Consider the following 21,764-nt stretch of genomic DNA (forward strand, 5'->3'; position numbering starts at 1 on the left):
ACGTAGAAGGCTGTCCGGTGCGCGCCGGTTGACGTCGATGTGTGCGGGGAGCTCCGGACCGGCGAGGTTGTACGCATGGGGCGCTGTAGGTGAAGAGCGCCGGGGGTCCTTTACGCGAGGCAGCAATGACAACGCGCGATTTAAAAGGCGAGTGCCGAGGACTTCCGCATTTCCTCACTCCACCTCGCACGATTGTGAGGTTCCCTCCTTTTTTTTTTTTTTTTTTTTTTTGGATAAAGAGTCTCACTCTGTTACCCAGGCTGGATGGAGGGCAGTGGCGCAAAATCTCAGCTCACTGCAGCCTCCGCCTCCCAGGTTCAAGCGATTCTCCTCCCTCAGCCTCCCGAGTAGCTGGGATTACAGGCGCCCGCCACCACGCCCAGCTAATTTTTGTGTTTTTACAAAATACAAAAATTTTTTGGGGACGGGGTTTCACCATGTTGGCCAGGCCGGTCTCGAACTCCTGAACTCAGGTGATCCGCCCGCCTTGGTCTTCCAAAGTGCTGGGATTACAGGCGTGAGCCGAGAAGCCCGGCCTTTTTTTTTTTTTTTTTTTTTTTGGGACAGAGTCTCGGTCTGTCGCGCAGGCTGGAGTGCAGTGGGGCGATCTCGGCTCACTGCAACTTCGAGCTCCGGGGCTCAAGCGATCCTCCCGCCACAGCCTCCCAAGTAGCCGGGACGACAGGTGCCCACCACCATGCCCAGCGAATTTTTGTATTTGTTGTAGAGACTGGGTTTCGCTATGTTGCCCAGGCTGGTCTCGACCTCCTGGGCTCAAAGCGGTCCACCCTTCTCAGCCTTCCAAAGTACTGGGATTACAGGTGTGAGCCACCGCGCCCAGTGGGAGGTCTCCTCCTTTAACTCTGGCTGGACCTATCTGCGCAGTGCGGTGGGCACCGGAATAACTCCCTAAGGGATGTAGCTGAGTCTGTTTTTGCCCGGCCACATAGACCTTCTTTTTATGCAGTTTTGCTTATTTTGAAAGGGAGTCAGAAAAGGGAGATTTGGAATGAGTGGAGGTTTTTCTTTGCTTTAAGTGTCGAGGTTGGTTATCTCGTATTGGTTGGTACTGGGTGGTAGAGGTTTGACAGACTGCCAAATCAGGTCTGTCTAGTTATCACCACCCGCTTGTTCTACACTAGTGTCTCCTGCATAATATAGCCACTGACTCTTAGGGAGTGTAAACACTATAATAAAGATCATTTAATTCCGTTATCTGCTAAGCACAGTGCTGAACCTTTACAAGTTTTATCTCGTTTAGTCCTCACGATAATCCTTTACTTAAAAGGTTAGGGAACTGGAGCCCAAAGAAGGAACTGAAGCCCAAGGTAAACCAGTCAGTAGATAGAAGCAGTATTCCAATACAAAGCAAGGACCAGAAGCCATGAGCTAAACTGCTGGTCTCCTATGACCACTATATTTCAGTAAGGAAGTTATGAGATGAGGTTCGTTGAATGTTCGCTCACAATTATTAAGCGCCTGCAAAGTGACAGATGCATGTGGTAGGTTCAGAAACAAATGTTCAAAGGTACTTAATCTTGTAATCATGAGGTGGTGTTGTTTTGTTTGTTTTTGTTTGTTTTTTGAGACGGAGTTTTAGCCCTTATTGCCCAGGCTGGAGTGCAGTGGTGCCATCTCGGCTCACCGCAACCTCCACCTCCCGGGTTTAAGCGATTCTCCTGCCTCAGCCTCCCGAGTAGCTAGGATTATGGGCATGCGACGCCACGCCCGGCTAATTTTGTATTTTTTAGTAGGGAATGGGGTTTCTCCATGTTGGTCAGGCTAGTCTCGAACTCCTGAACTCAGATGATAGGCCCACCTCGGCCTCCCAAAGTGCTGGGATTGCAGGCGTGAGCCACCTTGCCTCTCCGTGTTGTTTTTTTAACACACATTTAGCATATTAGCACTAGGGGCCTGGCTTGGTAGCTCACGCCTGTAATCCCAGCACTTTGGGAGGTGGAGGTGGGTGGATCACTATAGGTCAGGAGTTTAATACCAGCCTGGCCAACGTGGCGAAACTCCATCTCTACTAAAAATCAAAACATTAACCGGGGGTGTAATCCCAGCTACTCGGGAGGCTGAGGCAGGAGAATCCCTTGAAGCCAGGAAGTGGAGGTTGCAGTGAGCCGAGATCGGGCCACTGCACTCCAGCCTGGGCGACAGAGCAGGACTGTCTCAAAAAATAATAATTTTTAAAAAGGGATATTAGCACTAGGGAATGAAGATCCATAAACCTCTGAAGCCGACTTCAGAGGACCAGAATACTCCCAAGTAGCACATAGATTCTATGGTTATTTGTTTAGACAACTGATGTAATATATTGGAAACAAGTGGGTGATGATGCATTAATTTTGTGGTGTAAAATACTGGATTTGAGCATTAATAGCTCTGCTCCTTATTAGCTATGTGACCTAAGGAAGACCACTTAAATCCTTTGGGTCTCATTTTCTTCATCTATAAAATAGGAGGGTTGAACTAGATGATCTCTAGGGGCTTACTAAACTCTACTAGTTCTGTCAGTGTAAGGAGTCAACCTGTCAGCCATAAAGAATAGAGCAGAATTTAGAAGATGCCATTATTGGCTTCTTGGGACAGTCTTAAAGTTTTGAGACATACTTTAAGTATCTGAAATGTTTCAAGTTATAAAGATTTTTCTTTTTTTGTGAAATTGAAATTGTTTTTGTTCCTGGGATTAGGCAATAAATAAATGTTAAACATCGGCTTTCATCAGAGTGTTAATGTACATTATTTCTCCATTAAAATGGGATTTCAACAAATATTAAAACATAAACATGGCCAGGTACGGTGGCTCAGGCCTGTAATCCCAGCACTTTGGGAGGCCAAGGTGGGTGGATCACAGGAGTTCGAGACCAGTCTGGCCAAGATGGTGAAACCCTGCCTCTACTAAAAATACAAAAATTAGCCAGGTGCGGTATCAGATGCCTGTAATCCCAGCTGCTTGGGAGGCTGAGGCAGGAGAATCACGTGAACCCGGGAGGCAGAGGTTGCAGTGAGCCAAGATCATGCCACTGCACTCCAGCCTGGGCGACAGAGTGAGACTCCGTCTCAAAACAAAACAAAAACATAAACACTTGTGTAGAGTACTTTATATAAACAAAGCACTGTTGCTAATGAAGGGTAAAAATGTTTTAAAAACTTCCCTATATTTGAAAAAATACTTTCCAAAACAAAACCAAACAAAAATACTTTCCTATCAGATCCAAGCAGACATAAGGCATATGTGGGAATGTTGGCAATAACAATAGCCTTATACAGTTTCCTTAATAATTTGTGAAATAGGTTTTTATAAAACAATAATACTTTGTCAGCCATCCAAATGAAGGTTCTCTTTAGAATGAATAGCCCACAATGTCCTAGACCCTCAATAATAGGGCTGAGCCAGGCACTGGCTAAGGTTAGAAAAGAAGAGAGGAGGGGCCAGGTGCTGTGGCTCACGGCGTAATCCTAGTACTTTGGGAGGCTGAGTAGGGTAGATCACCTGAGGTCAGGAGATCGAGACCATCCTGGCTAACATGTGAAACCCTATCTGTACTAAAAATACAAAAAATTAGCCGGGCGTGGTGGCATGCACCTGTATTCCCAGCTAGTGGGGAGGCTGAGGCAGGAGAATCGCGGGAACCTGGGAGGTGGCGGTTGCAGTGAGCCAAGATCATGCCATTTCACTCCAACCTGGGCAACAAGAGTGAAACTCTGTCTCAAAAAAAAAAAAAAAAAAAGGGGGGGGGGTTATATGTATCTTATTTCTTTTAGGTTTTACTCCAATTCAAAGACAGTGTTTGTTGTTATTTTGTATTTTTCTCTGTATTAGTTTATTATTGAGACCACCATTAAGCCCCGTTTTCCTAAGCCATACTGTTTGCGTCTTTTTTTTTTTTCCCCCCAAGACGGAGCCTCGCTCTGTCGCCCAGCCTGGAGTGCAGTGGCACAATCTTGGCTCACCGCAACCTCTGCTCCACGGGTTCAAGTGATTCTCCTGCCTCAGCCTCCTGAGTAGCTGGGACTACAGGCATGTGCCACCATGGCCGGCTAATTTTGTATTTTTAGTAGAGATGGAGTTTTACCATGTTGGCCAGGCTGGTCTCGAACTCCCAACCTCAGGTGATCTGCCCACCTCAGCCTTTCAAAGTACTGGAATTATAGGCATGAGCCACCATGCCTGGCCTCATTCTATTTTTTAAGTTTAGCTTGCAATAGTAACATGAAGCAGAGGCCTTGTTTCATTAAGTATATTTTGATTTTCCTAATTTTCCTTGAGAGGTTTCTAGTTAACATTTTTGTCACTTTCTAACCTTCCCAGTTAAAATATTTGTCTAAAAATGGGAAGAGGTTGATTGTTGGCAATAGTAAAAAATAAAAATTTGAAGGTTTAAGGAAGATAAATAAAAATGAAAATGGGAAGAGGGGAAAAGCCAAAGGAGGGTGCTGGCAAACTGAAAAGTTTTGTGATATGTGAGTAAACAGCCAGGTTTTCTATCTAAAAACAGGAATGAACTAATCTTTCATTATTATAGTACTAACAAGAGTTACAGTCCGGATGCCTTGACTCACACCTGTAATCCCAGCACTTTGGGAGGCTGAGGCAGGCAGATCGCTTGTGGTCAGGAGTTCGAGACCAGCCTGGCTAACATGGTGAAACCCCGTCACTACTAAAAATACAAAAATTAGCCGGGCATGGTGGCACATGCCTGTAATCTCAGCTACTTAGGAGGGTGAGGAAGGAGAATTGCTTGAACCTGGGAGGCAGAGGTTGCAGTGAGCCAAGGTCACACCATTGCACTCCAGCTTAAGCAACAAGAATCTCCATCTCAAAAAAAAAAAAAAAAAAAAGACAAAAATTGCAAATTTGTGGGCAAAATAAATGACTGTTGTTTTGGGGGTCCAGGATGTGGTGGGACACAATACAAAAAGCAAGGCAAGCTGGGCACAGTGATGTGTGCCTGTAGTCCCACTACTTGGGAAGTTCAGGCAAGAGAACAGCTTGAGCCCAGGAGTTAAAGGATGCACTCTTATGATTGTGCCTGTGACTAGCCATTGAACTCTAGCCTAGGCAACATAGCAAAACCCCATTATTTCTTTAAACAGTGAGGCAAGCCAACTTTATTTTTTTTTTTGAGTTGGAGTCTTGCTCTGTCATGCAGGCTGGAGTGCAGGAGCATGATCTCGGCTCACTGCAACCTCTGCCTTCCAGGTTCAAGCGATTCTCCTGCCTCACTCAGCCTCCCGAGTAGCTGGGACTACAGCCTCGTGCAACTACACCTGGCTATTGTATTTTTTAGTAGAGATGGGGTTTTGCCATGTTGGCCAGGCTGGTCTTGAACTCCTGGCCTCGTGATTCACCTGCCTTGGCCTCCTGAAGTGTTGGGATTACAGGCGTGAGCCACTGTGCCCAGCCTAAAAAAGTGAGGCAAGCTGACTTTATATACATCCTGCTGGAAGAATGAAAAAAAAAATTAAATCTTCTTCTTCTCTGAGAAAACACCAAATGGCGGATGACGCCGGTGCAGCGGGGGGGGCCCGGAGGCCCTGGTGGCCCTGGGATGGGGAACCGCGGTGGCTTCCTCAGAGGTTTTGGCAGTGGCATCCGGGGCCGGGGTTGCGGCTGTGGACGGGGCCGGGGCCAAGGCTGTGGAGCTCGCGGAGGCAAGGCCGAGGATAAGGAGTGGATGCCCGTCACCAACCTGGGCTGCTTGGTCAAGGACATGAAGATCAAGGCCCTGGAGGAGATCTACCTGTTCTCCCTGCCCATTAAGGAATCTGAGATCATTGACTTTTTCTTGGGGGCCTCTCTCAAAGACGAGGTTTGGAAGATTATGCCGGTGCAGAAGCAGACCCGTGCTAGCCGGAGCACCAGGTTCAAGGCGTTCGTTGCTATCGGGGACTACAATGGCCACGTCAGCCTGGGTGTTAAGTGCTCCAAGGAGGTGGCCACCGCCATCCGTGGGGCCATCATCCTGGTCAAACTCTCCATTGTCCCCGTGCGCAGAGGCTACTGGGGGAACAAGATCGGCAAGGCCCACACCGTCCCTTGCAAGGTGACAGGCTGCTGTGGCTCTGTGCTGGTGCACCTCATCCCTGCACCCAGGGGCACTGGCATCGTCTCAGAGCCTGTGCCCAAGAAGCTGCTTATGATGGTTTGTATCGATGACTGCTACACCTCAGCCCGGGGCTGCATTGCCACCCTGGGCAACTTCGCCAAGGCCACCTTTGATGCCGTCTCTAAGACCTACAGCTACCTGACCCCTGACCTCTGGAAGGAGACTGTATTTACCAAGTCTCCCTATTAGGAATTCACTGACCACCTTGTCAAGACCCACACCAGAGTCTCCGTGCAGCGGACCCAGGCTCCAGCTGTGGCTACAACATAGGGTTTTTATACAAGAAAAATAAAGTGAATTAAGCCTGGAAAAGAAAAAATTAAATCTTAATCAAGTTCCTAGATCCAACTACCAATGAATGGGTTTACAAAAAATACAAGGATTTCTTGGCCGGGCGCGGTGGCTCAAGCCTGTAATCCCAGCACTTTGGGAGGCCGAGACGGGCGGATCACGAGGTCAGGAGATCGAGACCATCCTGGCTAACACGGTGAAACCCCGTCTCTACTAAAAAATACAAAAAACTAGCAGGGCGAGGTGGCGGGCGCCTGTAGTCCCAGCTACTCGGGAGGCTGAGGCAGGAGAATGGCGTGAACCCGGGAGGTGGAGCTTGCAGTGAGCCGAGATCGCGCCACTGCACTCCAGCCTGGGTGACAGAGCCAGACTCCGTCTCAAAAAAAAAAAAAAAAAAAAAAATACAAGGATTTCTTGTATTCATGAATGTAAAATGTGATGTAAATGTGAACTAGAAACCTTTCAAGGAAAACTAAGAAAATCAAAATATACTTAATGAAACTAGGCCTCTGCTTCATGTTACTATTGCAAGCTAAACTTAAAAAAAAAATAGAATGATGCTGTATATATATATATATATATTTTTTTTTTAAATTAAAAATTTTTTTTTTTGAGATAGAGTCTCACTCTATAGCCCACGCGGGAGTGCAATGGCGTGATCTTGACTCATTGCAACCTCCACCTCCCAGGTTCAAGCAGTTCTCTGCCTCAGCCTCCCAAGTAACTGGGATTACAGGCATGTACCACCATGCCCAGCTAATTTTGCATTTTTAGTAGAGGCAGGGTTTCCCCACGTTGGCCAGGCTGGTCTCAAACTCCTGACCTCAGGTGATCCACCTGCCTCCCAAAGTGTTGGGATTACAGGTGTAATCTACACCTGGTCTAGAAGAATATATTTTTAAAATAGTACCATGAGGATGCAATCAATAAGATGTAGAACGTGAAAAACTCTTTAGGACAAATGACCTATAAATAAATTGCGAGAAAATTAACAATAGCAGCAATGAAGATGAAAGGGTAACCTGTGGAATAAGAGAGATTTAAGAAAGTGAGAGATTTAAGACAGCCAGGAGAGTGACATCAGCAAAATGGGAGACCAGGAGCTACCTCACTTGTATCTCCCCACAGCAACAATAGTTTTTAGCTTTTCACCTGTCCGCAGATAAAAGTACCTCTGTTGGGAACTTTGGGAACTAGATAGGAGACTGTGAAACCCTTGTGGAGCCCAAGATCCAGGAAGGCTGTTTTGAGACAGCAGAACTGCACCCAGGTAGCAGACTCATCGATCGAGGTTGCAGCTCCAGTCTTGAAAATGGTGCTACCTCCCTGTGGACTTGGCTACAACCCTCTTTGGCCTTGGTCCTGCTACTAGACCATCTACTTAGGGACCTGGAGGAATCATAACTACTTGTGTCTCAGGTGACAGGCCCACCAACATCAGTTTCATAGCAGTCCCTGAAACAACTGTAAGTCACAGCTCCAGCCCTCCTCACTGTGGTCTGAGAGCAATCCTGCCCATGAAGAGACCCACGGGTGACATGACTATCCATGCCCCAGGAAGCAGGCCTGCAGATTTCACTCTTGCCTGTGGACCCTGAAGCAGCCTAGTGACTTGGTTCCAGCCCCTCTTAACTACTGTTAGGGCCAGTACTGCCTGCCCAAGGGCCCACCCAGTGACCTAGCCGGAAGCTTACCAGGAAACTGGAGGAAGCCACGCCAGTCTATGCATCTGGTAATAGGCCCATTGTCTGCAGACCACCATCCCAACACCAGCCCTACTGACCAAGGTCCTGGGGGCAGTCCAGTCCACCCATGGACCAGACAGGATCCACACCCATTAGAGCCCCTGGTAACAAGCTTGCCAACTGTGGACCCAACTGTGGACCCCACTGTGGACCCAGCTCCAACTCCATTTGAGTGCAATCCCATCAATTCAGGGACCCAATAGGAGAAGGCCTTTTCCTTGTAAAACTAGTCTATAAAGACTGGAAGAGGTGTTTGTTCCTTTTTTTTTTTTGAGATGGAGTCTCGCTTGTCGCCCAGGCTGGAGTGCAGTGGCGCGATCTCGGCTCACTGCAAGCTCTGCCTCCCGGGTTCACACCATTCTCCTGCCTCAGCCTCCAGAGTAGCTGGGACTACAGGTGCCCGCCACCACACCTGGCTAATTTTTTGTATTTTTAGTAGAGACGGGGTTTCACCCTGTTAGCCAGGATGGTCTTGATCTCCTGACCTTGTGATCTGCCCACCTCGACCTCCCAAAGTGCTGGGATTACAGGTGTGAGCCACCGCGCCCGGCGTGTTTGTTCCTTTAAATACATAAACACCAGTGCAAAATTACATGGATAACAAAGACTCAGGTAAACATGACATCATCAAAAGAAACTGCTATGGATTGAATATCCTTGTCCACTCCAAAATTCATGTATTGGAAACTTAATATCCAATGCAACAGTGTTGGGAAGTGGGGCCTCTTCCAGTTCCTTTGCCACACTACCACCACAGAAGGATCTTTTAAGAACTCAAATCTGGCTGGTTGGGGTGGTTCATGCCTGTAATCCCAGCACTTTGGGAGGCTGAGGCAGGAGAATAGCTTGAGCCCAGGAATTTGAGATCAGCCTGGGCAACACGGTGAGATCTTGTCTCAAAAAAAAAAAAAAAATCTGGGCACAGTGATGTGCACCTGTAGTCCTAGCTACTCAACAGGCTGAGGCAGGAGGATCCTTTTGAGCCTAGAAGTTCGAGGTTGCAGTGAGATAGGCTCATACCACCGCACCGGGTGGCAGAGTGAGACCCTATCTCAGAAAAAAACAAAACCCCAAATCTGATCTTGTTATTACTCCTCTGCTTACAGCTCTTCAGGGACTCCTGAAGTAGTTGAGAACACACCACTCCAAATAAGCTACTCTGGCTCTTATTGATTATTTTGAGTTAAAAGCACCTAAAAAACAGCAGATGCATAAAGGGCACTCTGACTTACCTTTTTCTTCCTGAAAGCAGAAGCAGAAGATAAAACTCACATGTGAAAGGTGCTCTTTTTTCTTTTCTTCTTTTTTTTTTTAGACAGTCTCGCTCTGTCGCCCAGGTTGGAGTGCAGTGGCACCATCTTGATCTCGGCTCACTGCAACCTCTGCCTCCCAGGTTCAAGTGATTCTCCTGCTTCAGCCTCCCAAGTAGCAGGGATTACAGGTGCCCCCCACCACACCTGGCTAATGTTTGTGTTTTTAGTAGAGGTGGGGTTTCAACCATACTGGCCAGGCTGGTCTCGAACTCCTGACCTCAAGCAATCCAGCCTCCTCAGTCTCCCAAAGTGCTGGGATTACAGGCATGAGCCATTGTGCCCAGCTAGAAGGTATTCTTAACACCAGAAATGGGGAATCAAGGCCATAAAAAATCTGTATTAAAAAACCTTGTTAAACTAATTCTTATCTTCCTAGTCACTTCTCCATGATTAACCACCCTAGACCAAGTCCATATTTTCACAGTTTACTACTCTTTGTCCCACTTAGCGTATAATCATATGGCTCAAAGTGCTTCTTTGGGTCATTTCCTTATGAAGGCTCCTGTGTCATGTAAAACTTATATTAAATAAATTTGTATGCTTTTCTCTTGTTAAGTTGTGTTTTGTTACAGAGCCCCAGCCAAGAACCCTGAGATGGGAAGGGGAAAGATTTTTCCTTCTCTACACTTCCCAATGATTAAGTATAAAAATTACTTGGGAGGCTGAGGTGGGTGAATCACCCGAGGTCAGGAGTTCGACACCAGCCTGGCCAACATGATAAAACCCCGTCTACTAAAAATACAAAAATTAGCTGGGCGTGGTGGTGCATGCCTATAATCCCAGCTACTCGGGAGGCTGAGGCAGGAGAATCACTTGAACCTGGGAGGCAGAGGTTGCAGTGAGCCGAGATTGTGCCACTGCACTCCAGCCTGGGCAACAAGAGCAAAACTCTGTCTAAAAAAAAAAAAAAAAAAAAAATTGTCCATTACATGTAAACTCTTCATCTCTGTGACCTAGGCCCTGTCTATTTTTTCAGATTTATTACCCTAGGGTCCTGGTTCCATTCTTGCTATATTATTTACAGAGGACTCAACACCTCACTCTGTTTCATGCCTCCGTATATAGGGATGAGTTATTTCACCTGCAGCATATTCTGATATTCTCCATTAAGCCTCTCCTGACCTACTGCAGCTGAATTAATGGAATCTTCTTTCACCAAACCTGATAGCTATTTTTAGGTACTAAGTAATAACAATTCTTAGTCCATTGTATTTTAATAATTTATTTACATGTAATTTTCCCTTACCAGAATGTAAGACTTTAAGGCAGAGACAGTCAAATATTTCTGTATCTCCTGGAGCCAAGCAGAATGGATTGCAAAAGCTCTCAACTAATACCTGTTGGCCAGGGCATGGTGACTTACACCTGTAATCACAGCAGTTTGGGAGGCCAAGGTGGAAGGATCACTTGAACTCAGGAGGTGGAGAACAGACCGGGCAACATGGTGGGACCCTGTCTCTAAAAAAATTTTAAAAATCAGCTAGACGGGCTGGCACACATCTGTAGTCCCATCTATGTAGGAGGCTGAGGCAGAAGGATAGCTTGAGCCAGGGAGGTTGAGTTTGCAGTAAGCTGGGATCACGCCACTGTACTGCAGCCTGGATGACAGAGTGAGACCCTGTCTCAAAAAGATAAAATCTGTTGAGTGACCAGTTGAGTGAAGAGTGAATGTTAATAACAGCATAATTGGAGAAAGTAGAATGGAGACAGAGTGCAGGTAGAGCTCATTGTAAAACTTTGGTGCCCTTGCGTTTGCACACATTTCAGTTCACATTTTATATAATATTTTAATGTTTTCAGAGGTGGAAAACCTCATTAAAAACACCTATTACTTGCCTGGGACCAGTTGCTTAATGGAACTTAGAATGGAAACCTATTTGGCCACAATGGAAAGGAAACCTGTTTACAAGGAAGGCTTAGTTAGGTATTTATAATTTCCCTTTGCATCAAGGCTTGAGGGTCTTTTTCTTACCGTTTCCTTGCCTTAGACAATTCTTTTAATAGGCCTATGCCCAGCTTTGTTATCTACAAAATAGGTTGTTTTGAGAGTTAATAAAATAAAGCTTTGTACTTGGATCCTTTTGCTTGAAAGGCATTCTAAAAATGCAGCTGCTACCAAGTTTCAACAGTTACATCGGCAATAGCAGCCCCTGGTGGCACAGGAATTAATTTATTTTATTGCTCACTGATATTTTGGAACATGCTGTAGGCTCAGGCAGGCAGTAATATGTGGCAGAATATGCTATCCCAAAATATATCACTTTGGCATAAGGATTATTTTGAGCTAAAGGCACATTAAAAAAAAAATGGGTGCAAGAAGGGACTCTGATTCTTCCCCTTTTCTTCCTTAAAGGAGGAGATAAAAGCCCCATATAGAAGATGTCCTCTCGTTACCAGAAGGAAGGCAACATTCTTATTGTTAAGAATGGGAAGTTGAGACTCAGAAAATTCTGTACAAACAGACCTTGTTAAAATACTTTTTATCTTCTTTAGCCTCCCCACATAGTTTGGTTACTTTTCTGCCATTGCCTGTCTTTATTCATCCTAATATAAAAGCATTTAAGTTTTCCCACTTTTGTGGGTCTTCATTTACTTATGAGGGCTCCTATGTCATACATTATATTAAATAATGTAAACTTAATATTAAATAAATCTGTATGTATTTCTCTTGTTAACCTGTCTTAATGTAAGTTTAATTCTCGAGTCCAGCCAAAAAACCCTAAGAGGGCAGAGGTAAAATTTTGCCTCTTCTACACATACATTTGAGTAGGAGTTAAATAATGATAGCAATGTTTTTTTTTGTTGTTGTTGTTTTGTTTGTTTGTTTTTTTGAGACAGAGTCTTGCTCTGTCGCCCAGGCTGGAGTGTAGTGGCATGATCCCAGCTCACTGCAACCTCAACCTCCCTGGCTCAAGCTATCCTGCCTCAGCCTCCTGCATAGATGGGACTACAGCTGTGTGCCACCCCACCCAGCTAATTTTTGTATTTTTAGTAGATATAGGGTTTTACCATGTTGGCTAGGCTGGTCTTGAACTTCTGACCTCAAGTGATCCACCCACCTTGGTTTCCCAATGTGCTGGGATCACAGGTGTGAGCCACTGCGCCCAGCCTGTATTTTTACTTGCTTCTAAAAGAGTAATGTATTTCTCGTGAAGGTTAAGTAGAGCTGGGGGTACTCAGGAGTTCTAAGCCATGTTAAAAGAAAAACCAAACTCTGTAAAATATTTTAGACATTTATTCAGGGCCAATGTGACTGACCACAGCCTGGGAAAAACACAAACCCAAGAAACTTTGAGTAAGTGGTCCTGAGGTGGTCAGATGACAATTTTATGCATTTCAGGGAGGCAGGAGTTACAGGCAAAGATGTAAGTCAACACATGGAAGGTGTCCAGTCCAAGAAGCCAGGATATGCTGAAGTGGGACTTACAGGTTACAGGTGGATTCAGAGATTCTTTAATTTGCAATTGGTTAAAGTTGTAAGGCTCTGTCTAAAACTTGGAGTCAGAAGAAAGAAATGTTGAAGATAAGGATGTTACGTCAGAGTTAGCCACAATATTTTGTGTCAAAATGACCTATTCAGCAAGACTGATGGCCTGTAGGCATGATTTAACCCTTGCCTTGCATGGCCTTAGGTCTTTCTATAATTTGGTATCTTATTGCCACAGAGTCTTATGATCCCTATTTTAACATTAATGCCAGTCAGTTGTTGTGTCTAAACTCTGAAAGGGAGGAGGTAGAAGGATGAATGTCCGATCTCTTCCTGTTATGGGTAGAAATACAATTTTTCAGGTTTCTCTGGGGTCCCCTTGGCCAAGAGGAGGTCTGTTCACTCAGTGGGAGGCTTAGGATTTTATTTTTAGTGTACAGTCAGGACCCATGGAAAACTAGGGGGTTTATAGAAAGACTTCTGAGAGATAAAGTAACCCATAGATACTGTAGGCTACATTTGGTGTGTGTTTATATATATATATATATATTTTTTTTTTTTTTTTTTTTTTTTTGAGACGGAGTCTTGCTCTGTTAGCCCAGGCTGGACTGCAGTGGCCGGATCTCAGCTCACTGCAAGCTCCGCCTCCCGGGTTTACGCCATTCTCCTGCCTCAGCCTCCCGAGCAGCTGGGACTACAGGCGCCCGCCACCTCGCCCGGCTAGATTTTTGTATTTTTTAGTAGAGACGGGGTTTCACCGTGTTAGCCAGGATGGTCTCGATCTCCTGACCTCGTGATCCGCCCGTCTCGGCCTCCCAAAGTGCTGGGATTACAGGCTTGAGCCACCGCGCCCGGCCTGGTGTGTGTTTATATTTTGGGGAGAAAGTGTCTGAGGCTTTTATCAGATTCTGAAAGCATCTAGTGATATCAAAAAGTTTAAGATTCATATTCAGTGGACATGAAAATAAAAATTTTAAAACACTTTTATTTTTATATTTATTTTTGAGACAGAGTCTCACTCTGTCACCCAGGTTGGAGTGCAGTGGCGTGATCTCGGCTCACTGCAACCTCCACCTCCTGGATTCAAGCGATTCTCCTGTCTCAGTCTCCTGAGTAGCTGGGTTTACAGGCACACACCACCACACCCAGCTAATTTTTGTATCTTTAGTAGAGACAGGGTTTCACCATGTTGGCCAGGCTGGTCTTGAACTCCTGACCTCAGGTGATCCGCCTGCCTCGGCCTCTCAAAATGCTGGGATTACAGGTGTGAGCCACTGCGCCTAACCAAAACACATTTTTTTTTTTTTTTTTAAAGCAATGGCTTTTATCTGTAATGTAGAATACACGTCCTTTAAAGCTTTCATTGAAAGATTTTTATTGCTGGGGACGGTGGTTCATGCCTGTAATCCCAGCACTTTGGGAGGCCGAGGTGGGTGGATCACCTGAGGCCAGGAGTTCAAGACCAGCCTAGACAAGATGATGAAACCTTATCTCTACTAAAAATACAAAAATTAGCTGGGCAATGTGGTGCGCACATGTAATCCCAGTTACTCAGGAGGCTGACACATGAGCATTGCTTGAACCCAGGAAGTGGAAGTTGCAGTGAGCAGAGATCTCGCCATTTTACTCCAGTCTGGGCAACAGAGTGACACCCTGTCTCCCCACAAAAAAGAATTTTGTTTTAGAACCTACTACTTATTTAATTTTTTCATTAAATAACTTTTTATTACAACAGTATTACATGTCCACTGTAGATATTTAGAAAAATCAGGTAAGCAGAAAGCCATCTTCAGTTACTAAGAGATATACACTATATGTTGGTGAATAAACTTCCAGACTTTTTCTACATAGGTTGATAGATTTTACTATATTTTATTTTATTTTATTGAGACGGAATCTCACTCTGTCACCAGGCTGGAGTGCAGTGGCACGATCTTGGCTCACTGCAACCTCTGCCTCCTGGGTTCAAGCAATTCTCCTGCCTCAGTCTCCTGAGTAGCTGGAACTACAGGTGCACACCACCATGCCCAGCTAATTTTTTTATTTTTAGTAGAGATGAAGTTTCATCATGTTGGCCAGGATGGTCTTGATCTCTTGACCTTGTGAGCCACTGTACCCGGCCTAGATTTGGCTATATAAACTTGGGGAAAATATTTGCATGTAGGTAACAAGCATTAATATTTCTATGCACAAAGAGCTCTTAGAAATCACTGAAGTGGGCTGGGCACCGTGGCTCAAGCTTGTAATCCCAGCACTTTGGGAGGCCGAGACGGGCGGATCACGAGGTCAGGAGATCGAGACCATCCTGGCTAACACGGTGAAACCCTGTCTCTACTAAAAAATATGAAAAAACTAGCGGGGCGAGGTGGCGGGCGCCTGTAGTCCCAGCTACTCGGGAGGCTGAGGCAGGAGAATGGCGTAAACCCGAGAGGCGGAGCTTGCAGTGAGCCGAGATCCGGCCACTGCACTCCAGCTTGGGCGACAGAGCCAGACTCTGTCTCAAAAAAAAGAAATCACTGAAGTGGCTAGGCGTGGTGGCTCACACCTGTAATCCCAGCACTTTGGGAGGCTGAGGCAAGTGGATCACGAGGTCGGGAGTTTGAGACCAGCCTGGCCAAGATGGTGAAACCCCGTCTCTACTAAAAATACAAAAATTAGCCGGGCATGGTGGCGCATGCCTGTAGTCCCAGCTACTTGGGAGGCCGAGGCAGGAGAATCACTTGAACCTGGGAGGCGGAGGTTGTGGTGAGCCGAGATCGTGCCATTGCACTCTAGCCTGGACAATAAGAGTGAAACTCCACCTTCAAAAAAAAAAAAAAAAAAAAAAATTCACTGAAGTGAGAGAAACCCCTATAGAAAATGGACAAGGAAATAGGAAGAAATACAAGCAGCCAATAAATATAGTAAAAAAGTATTTACTCTCAAAATTTAAGAAATGCAAATTAAAAGTGAGATAATATTTTTCATGTATCATATGGCAAAGGTTATAAAGAATAATATAGCTGGGTGCAGTGCTGTGTGCTCATAGTCCCAGCTACTTAGCCTAAGATCGGAGGATAACTTGGGCCTGGGAGGTCAAGACTACAGTGAGCCAAGATTGTGCCACTGCACTTCAGCCTGGGCAACAGAGTGAGACCCTGTCTCAAAAATTAAATTAGATTAAATTTAAAAATATAATATCAGTCAGTGTTAGTAAGGTTTCATAGAAATAAATAGGTGCAGCCTTTCTGGTGGGTAATTTGTAAATTATGTTTTTAATAGTGCTGTTTCTGCTTGCCACTCTTTCATTTAATGCTTTTTCTTTTCTACCAGCCATTCTCTGCAACTTCTGTAAGTACATGTAAAACAACCTATAGTTTGTCTCTAAGTTTGATTTACTTGGAGCCATGGAAGCAACTCTGAATTTGCCTTTTATAAAATTATTTTAGGAAAAGAAATATATTTTTTTCTATTATAAAAAATGCCTCTGGCCGGGCACAGTGGCTCACACCTGTAATCCCAGCACTTTGGGAGGCTGAGGTGGGCAGATCACCTGAGGTCAGGAGTTTGAGACCAGCCTGGCCAACATGGTGAAACCCCTTCTCTACAAAAGATACAAAAATTAGCTGGGCGTGGTGGCGCATGCCTGTAATCCCAGCTACTCGAGAGGCTGAGGCAGGAGAATCACTTGAACTTGGGAGGTGGAGGTTGCAGTGAGCTGAGATTGCATCACTGCAGTCCAGCCTGGGCAACAGAGTAAGACTTTGTCTCAAAAAAAAAAAAAAAAAAAAAAAAAGAGATGGCTCTTTACTGGATAAACATTAATTAAAACAGTCTAGATGAGTAAATTCTCAACAGTGTGGCACTGCCTTGAAAAGGGCATTTCAGTTGACACTTTTTTTTTTTTTGAGACGAAGTTTTGCTCTTGTCCCCCAGGCTGGAGGGCAGTGGCACCATCTCAGCTCACTGCAACCTCCGCTTCCTGGGTTCAAGCAATTCTCCTGCCTCAGCCTCCCAAGTAGCTGAGACTACAGGCATATGCTACCATGCCCGGCTAATTTTTGTATTTTCAGTAGAGATGGAGCTTCACCATGTTGGCCAGGCTGGTATTGATCGCCTGACCTCAGGTGATCCACCTGCCTCAGCCTCCCAAAATGTTGGGGTTACAGGCGTGAGCCACTGTGCCCAACCTCAGTTGTCACTTTGAAGGAAGGGTAGGAATGGAATAGGTGGGAGAGAGGTCAGAAATATGACATCTTCCCATGCAGGGTATATTCATAAAGGTGAAAAACCTGTTTGTTATTATCTAAGCCTAAAATCAAACTCCATTTTATATATAAACACAATGTATTATTATTATTGTTATTATTTTATTTTTATTTTTTTGAGCCTGTCACCCAGGCTGGAGTGCAGTGGCATGATCTCGGCTCACTGCAAGCTCCGCCTCCGGGATTCATGCCATTCTCCTGCCTCAGTCTCCAGAGTAGCTGGGACTACAGGCGACCGCCACTAGGCCTGGCTAATTTTTTTGTATTTTTAGTAGAGATGGGGTTTCACGGTGTTAGCCAGGATGGTCTCTATCTCCTGACCTCGTGATCTGCCCGCCTCGGCCTTCCAAAGTGCTGGGATTACAGGCTTGAGCCACCGAGCCCGGCAACACAATGCATTTTTAGTTTAGCATTAATATATACAGAATATTCCAGCTTTGCAATGACTGTAGAGTGAGAGTGTTTTTTGTTGTAAACTTTACCAACTGTTGTTCACATTTCAGAACATCATGTTACCAGAAGCAACTGCCCTCCCTCTGGAGTCACCAATACCGCACACCTGTATCGATTTGCATTTGTAGAAGTCACAGGTGGTTCTACATAAAGATGTAAAGATGCAGACATCTGGCTACTTTATATGTCTTTTAGTCAACTAGTATAGGTGTACCCAAACATTTACACATATTACATTATAGATTACTTTCCTTTTAGTTTTATGATAAATTACAATTAGGTCATTAAATTGATTTTTAAATTGAGATATTCACATACTGTGAAACTAATCTCTTAAAGTGTACAATTCAGTGGGTTTTAGTATATTCACAAGGTTGTGCTTCCACTTCCAGAATGTTTTCATCATGCCCCAAAGAAACTCTGTACCTATAAACAGTCACTACCCATTTGCTCCCTCTTCCAGATTCTGGCAGCTATTACGGTACTTTCAGTCTCCGTGGATTTGTCTATTCTGAACGTTTCATATGAATGAGATGTCCAATACTTGGCCTTATATGTCTGACTTCTACTTACCCTGTTTTTAAGTCTCATTCATATTGTAGCATGTATCAGTACTTTATTCAATTTTATGGCTGAATAATATATTGATTTTTTGAAATTATATGGGTGGGAGGTTGTATTAGCTATGCATTTAATATCAGGATAGTAAATGAGGTGTTAACAAAATACTTGTTATATAAAAGAACATTGGATCAGAACCACTGATCTAGTTGGAAAGACAAGACAAGTGTATATAAAAAGGCAGTTAACAACCCAAACAAAACATTATGTAATCAGGAGATAGTTAAATTTTCTGGAACAAAGGATGACAGGTAAGGATTAGGCAGAGATTAAATCTGAGTATCGATCCTATTCAGCTAATGGGTTGGCAAGGCCTGGAATGAGATACAGCCATCTAAAAATTAAAACTGCCAACCTTGTAGGCTGCTACCCCATCTCCAATAATCTCTGCGAGCAATCTTTCTTTCCAGTAGGCTCTGCAGTGATGAAGGGGATCAGGGGAAGCAAAGTGACTCTCCTAGAACCAAACGGATATTTCCGTGGAGGTATCCTAAGGGGATGGGTTTTGCAGAGCAAAGCTGTAAGCTGCCAACTCTGACCCCTGGGGAAGCCTTGCCTCCAGCTTCCCCGTGGTGCTTTTGCACAGGCTATTTAGGCACATCTCGGCCGCCGTGGCGGGGCACGGCTCAGCTGTTGCGGGGCGGGGCTTTCGTAGAGCATGGCGGCGGGCGAGCTTGAGGGCGGCAAGCCCCTGAACGGGCTGCTGAATGCGCTAGCCCAGGACACTTTCCACGGGCACCCCGGCATTACAGAGGAGCTGCTACGGAGCCAGCTGTATCCAGAGGTGCCACCCGAGGAGTTCCGCCCCTTTTTGGCAAAGATGAGGGGGATTCTTAAGGTACTGCTCTTTTCTATAGTCTCCGGCTTGGAGCGGAGCCCCTTGGCCGCTGGCTTCAGCCTCGCCCCCTCTCTTCCCCCCGTTCCCACAAGCTGAAAGGCTTTTCCTTCTCAGATCTCTACTCCATGGGCTCCACGTTGGGCTCCTGATTTGCTCGTTCCTTCGCCCCTTCTCACTTTCCTAAGGGTGACCTTTTTACGCTGAAGTTCCCAGTCCCCCGGTAGGACTGACTGACACCCACGGGGGCTTTTCCTTCAAGACATCTCTTCTGTGTCTCTTGGTAACAGTCGCGTTTCCTCAGCAGATCTGTGGGATCTGGATTTTTTAAAATTAAGAGTTTTAGGTCGCTAGCTTTCCCCGGTTGTGGAAGTTGGGAGCGTTAAAATGAGTGTCTGCTGGATAAGGGGTGGCTTAGCCCGAGTGGCATCTGTCAAGCAGTCCACTGCATGGTTAAGAGAGCATAATTACCAGCTTGAAGTCAAAGTATAGACTAGACCGTCCAATAGAAATATGTGAGCCAAAAAGGTGAAATTAACTTTAATAATATATCTTATTTAATCCAGAATATCCAAAGTATTATCACTTTACATGTAATCAATATACAGAATATTGACAAGATTTTCTGTTACTTTTTTCACTAAGTCTTCGAAATCCAGTATTTTACACTTAAAGCTCATATCTCGGACTAGCCACATTTCAAGTGCTCAGTAGTCACGTATGGCTAATAACCATCATATTGGACAACTCTAGTTTTTTTTTATTTTTTTACTATTTATTATTTATTTATTTTTTTGAGACAGGCTAGAGTGCAGTGGTGCAATCTCGAGATTGGTGCAATCTCGGCTCACTGCAACCTCTGCTTCCCGGTTTCAAGCGATTCTCCTGCCTCAGCCTCCGGAGTAGCTGGGACTACAGGCTCCCGCCACCATGCCCAGCTAATTTTTGTATGTTTAGTAGAGACGAGGTTTCACCATACTGGCCAGGCTGGTCTTGAACTCCTGACCTTGTGATCCGCCTGCCTCAGCCTCCCAAAGTGCTGGGATTATAGGCGTGAGCCATGGCACCCAGCCTTGGACAACTCTATTTAGACCGAGAACTAGTTATAGGAATGAATCTAGTGTCAATGTATTCTAGAGACAGACTATAAAAAGAATTACTGACTTTTGTAGGTCTCCTATGTATTAGGAACTGTGCTGAGATGTTTTACATGTTGTTTCATTTGTTTCTTGGAAAAAACCTTATATAGTGGACACCCATTGTAAAGGTTTAAGAAACAGGCCCAGGGAATCTAAACAGCCTAAAATTACATTTTGATTAAAGTCAATATTGAAATTTAATCCACTATCCTTTTGAATTTGCTGTTTTTTTGAAACTGTTTATTCTTTAAAAAGGCGCTTCTGTATTTTTAAAAACTGATTTTGCCTACAGGATTTGAATCCAGAAAAAAAAGCAAATGAAACGTAAGGAGTAATATCTCAGGTGTGATTCTAGACTTTCTAAGTAATCTTAGTTGATATCAATCATAAATCACTAGTGAATGCTTCCTATTTCCTTTCTTTTTTTAGAGAGTCTTGCTTTGTCGCCAGGCTGGAGTGCAGTGGCCCGATCTCGGCTCACTGAAATCTCTGCCTCCCGGGTTCAAGCCATTCTCCTGCCTCAGCCTCCCGAGTAGCTGGGGTTACAGGCATCCGCCACCACGCCCAGCTAATTTTTGTATTTTCAGTAGAGACTGGGTTTCACCATGTTGGCCAGGATGGGTTTGATCTCCTGACCTTGGCCTCCCAGAGTGCTAGGATTACAGGTGTGAGACACCCCGCCCGGCTGAATGCTTCCTATTTCTATCAAATTTTACTCTTTGAGCAGTCCGAGAGAGTTTCCTAGAAAATTTGACATCTGGGTTTTTGAGGTGTTTGATCTCTTATGGGGATGAGGCCTATATCTCTTCTTCTGCAGGCTAAGAGAGAACAGCACATGTGTAGGTAATGCCTTAGAATCTCCAAACATTGGGGGGTACTTCTCCTCTCTAGGTGGACCACATTTTGATTCATTTGTTTTGTTAGGAGATAAAACAGCAGGATACCCAGAGAAGAATTTGCCTGAAAACTCTTTCTCTTATTTATTTTTATTTTGAGATGGAGTTTTGCTTTTGTTGCCCAGGCTGGAGTGCAGTTGTGTGATCTCCGCTCACTACAAACTCCGCCTCCCAAGTTCAGGTGATTCTCCTGCCTCAGCCTTCTGTGTAGCTGGGATTACAGGTGTCCACCACCACGCCTGGCTAATTTTTTTATTTTTAGTAGAGACAGGGTTTCACCACGTTGGCCAGGCTAGTCTTGAACTCCTGACCTCAGGTGATCCGCCTGCCTCGGCCTCCCAAAGTGTTGGGATTACAGGAGTGAGCCACTGCATCCGACTTTACTTTATTTTAAATACATTGCTGAATAATATCCAGGATACTTGAAGTTTTCGAGTGGTTCCGTGTTGTGGAGCTGGCATGGTTCTCTTGGTGTTGGGAGTATGCAACAGAAGATTTGCAGGTGCCTCACAGCACAACCTCTGCACAGCCGATTAGTCTGAGGAATGAAGGGATATGCCTTTGATTGTTTTACTTAGGGCTGAAACCCTGGGCTCAGGATGACATTCAGTTCCAATCTTTATTTAACTCTTTTTTTTTTTTTTTTTTTTGAGACGGAGTCTTGCTCTGTTGCCAGGCTGG

General features: G+C 44.9%; 1 protein-coding gene and 1 pseudogene across 4 annotated transcripts in view; both read left to right on the forward strand.

Moving 5' to 3' along the window:
- Window positions 1–26: 26 nt before the first annotated feature.
- LOC105465113 (copper metabolism domain containing 1) overlaps window positions 27–21,764 on the forward strand; it is a 248,464-nt gene continuing 226,726 nt past the window's right edge. Inside the window, exon 1 of one of the 4 annotated variants that reach the window (XM_071076787.1) lies at window positions 27–147. Coding sequence is in view for 2 of the 4 variants with exons in the window: in XM_071076782.1 (XP_070932883.1) it covers window positions 18,872–19,051 (180 nt within the window). In the remaining 2 variants the exon portion in view is untranslated. Of the gene's footprint in view, window positions 148–18,835; window positions 19,052–21,764 lie in introns of those variants that run through there. The other 3 variants (XM_071076784.1, XR_011611791.1, XM_071076782.1) reach the window with 3 other exon arrangements.
- LOC139357868 (small ribosomal subunit protein uS5 pseudogene) lies at window positions 160–11,799 on the forward strand (annotated as a pseudogene).

This window comes from Macaca nemestrina, chromosome 13 (genome assembly GCF_043159975.1).
Source record: "Macaca nemestrina isolate mMacNem1 chromosome 13, mMacNem.hap1, whole genome shotgun sequence".
Taxonomy (NCBI): Eukaryota; Metazoa; Chordata; class Mammalia; order Primates; family Cercopithecidae; genus Macaca; species Macaca nemestrina.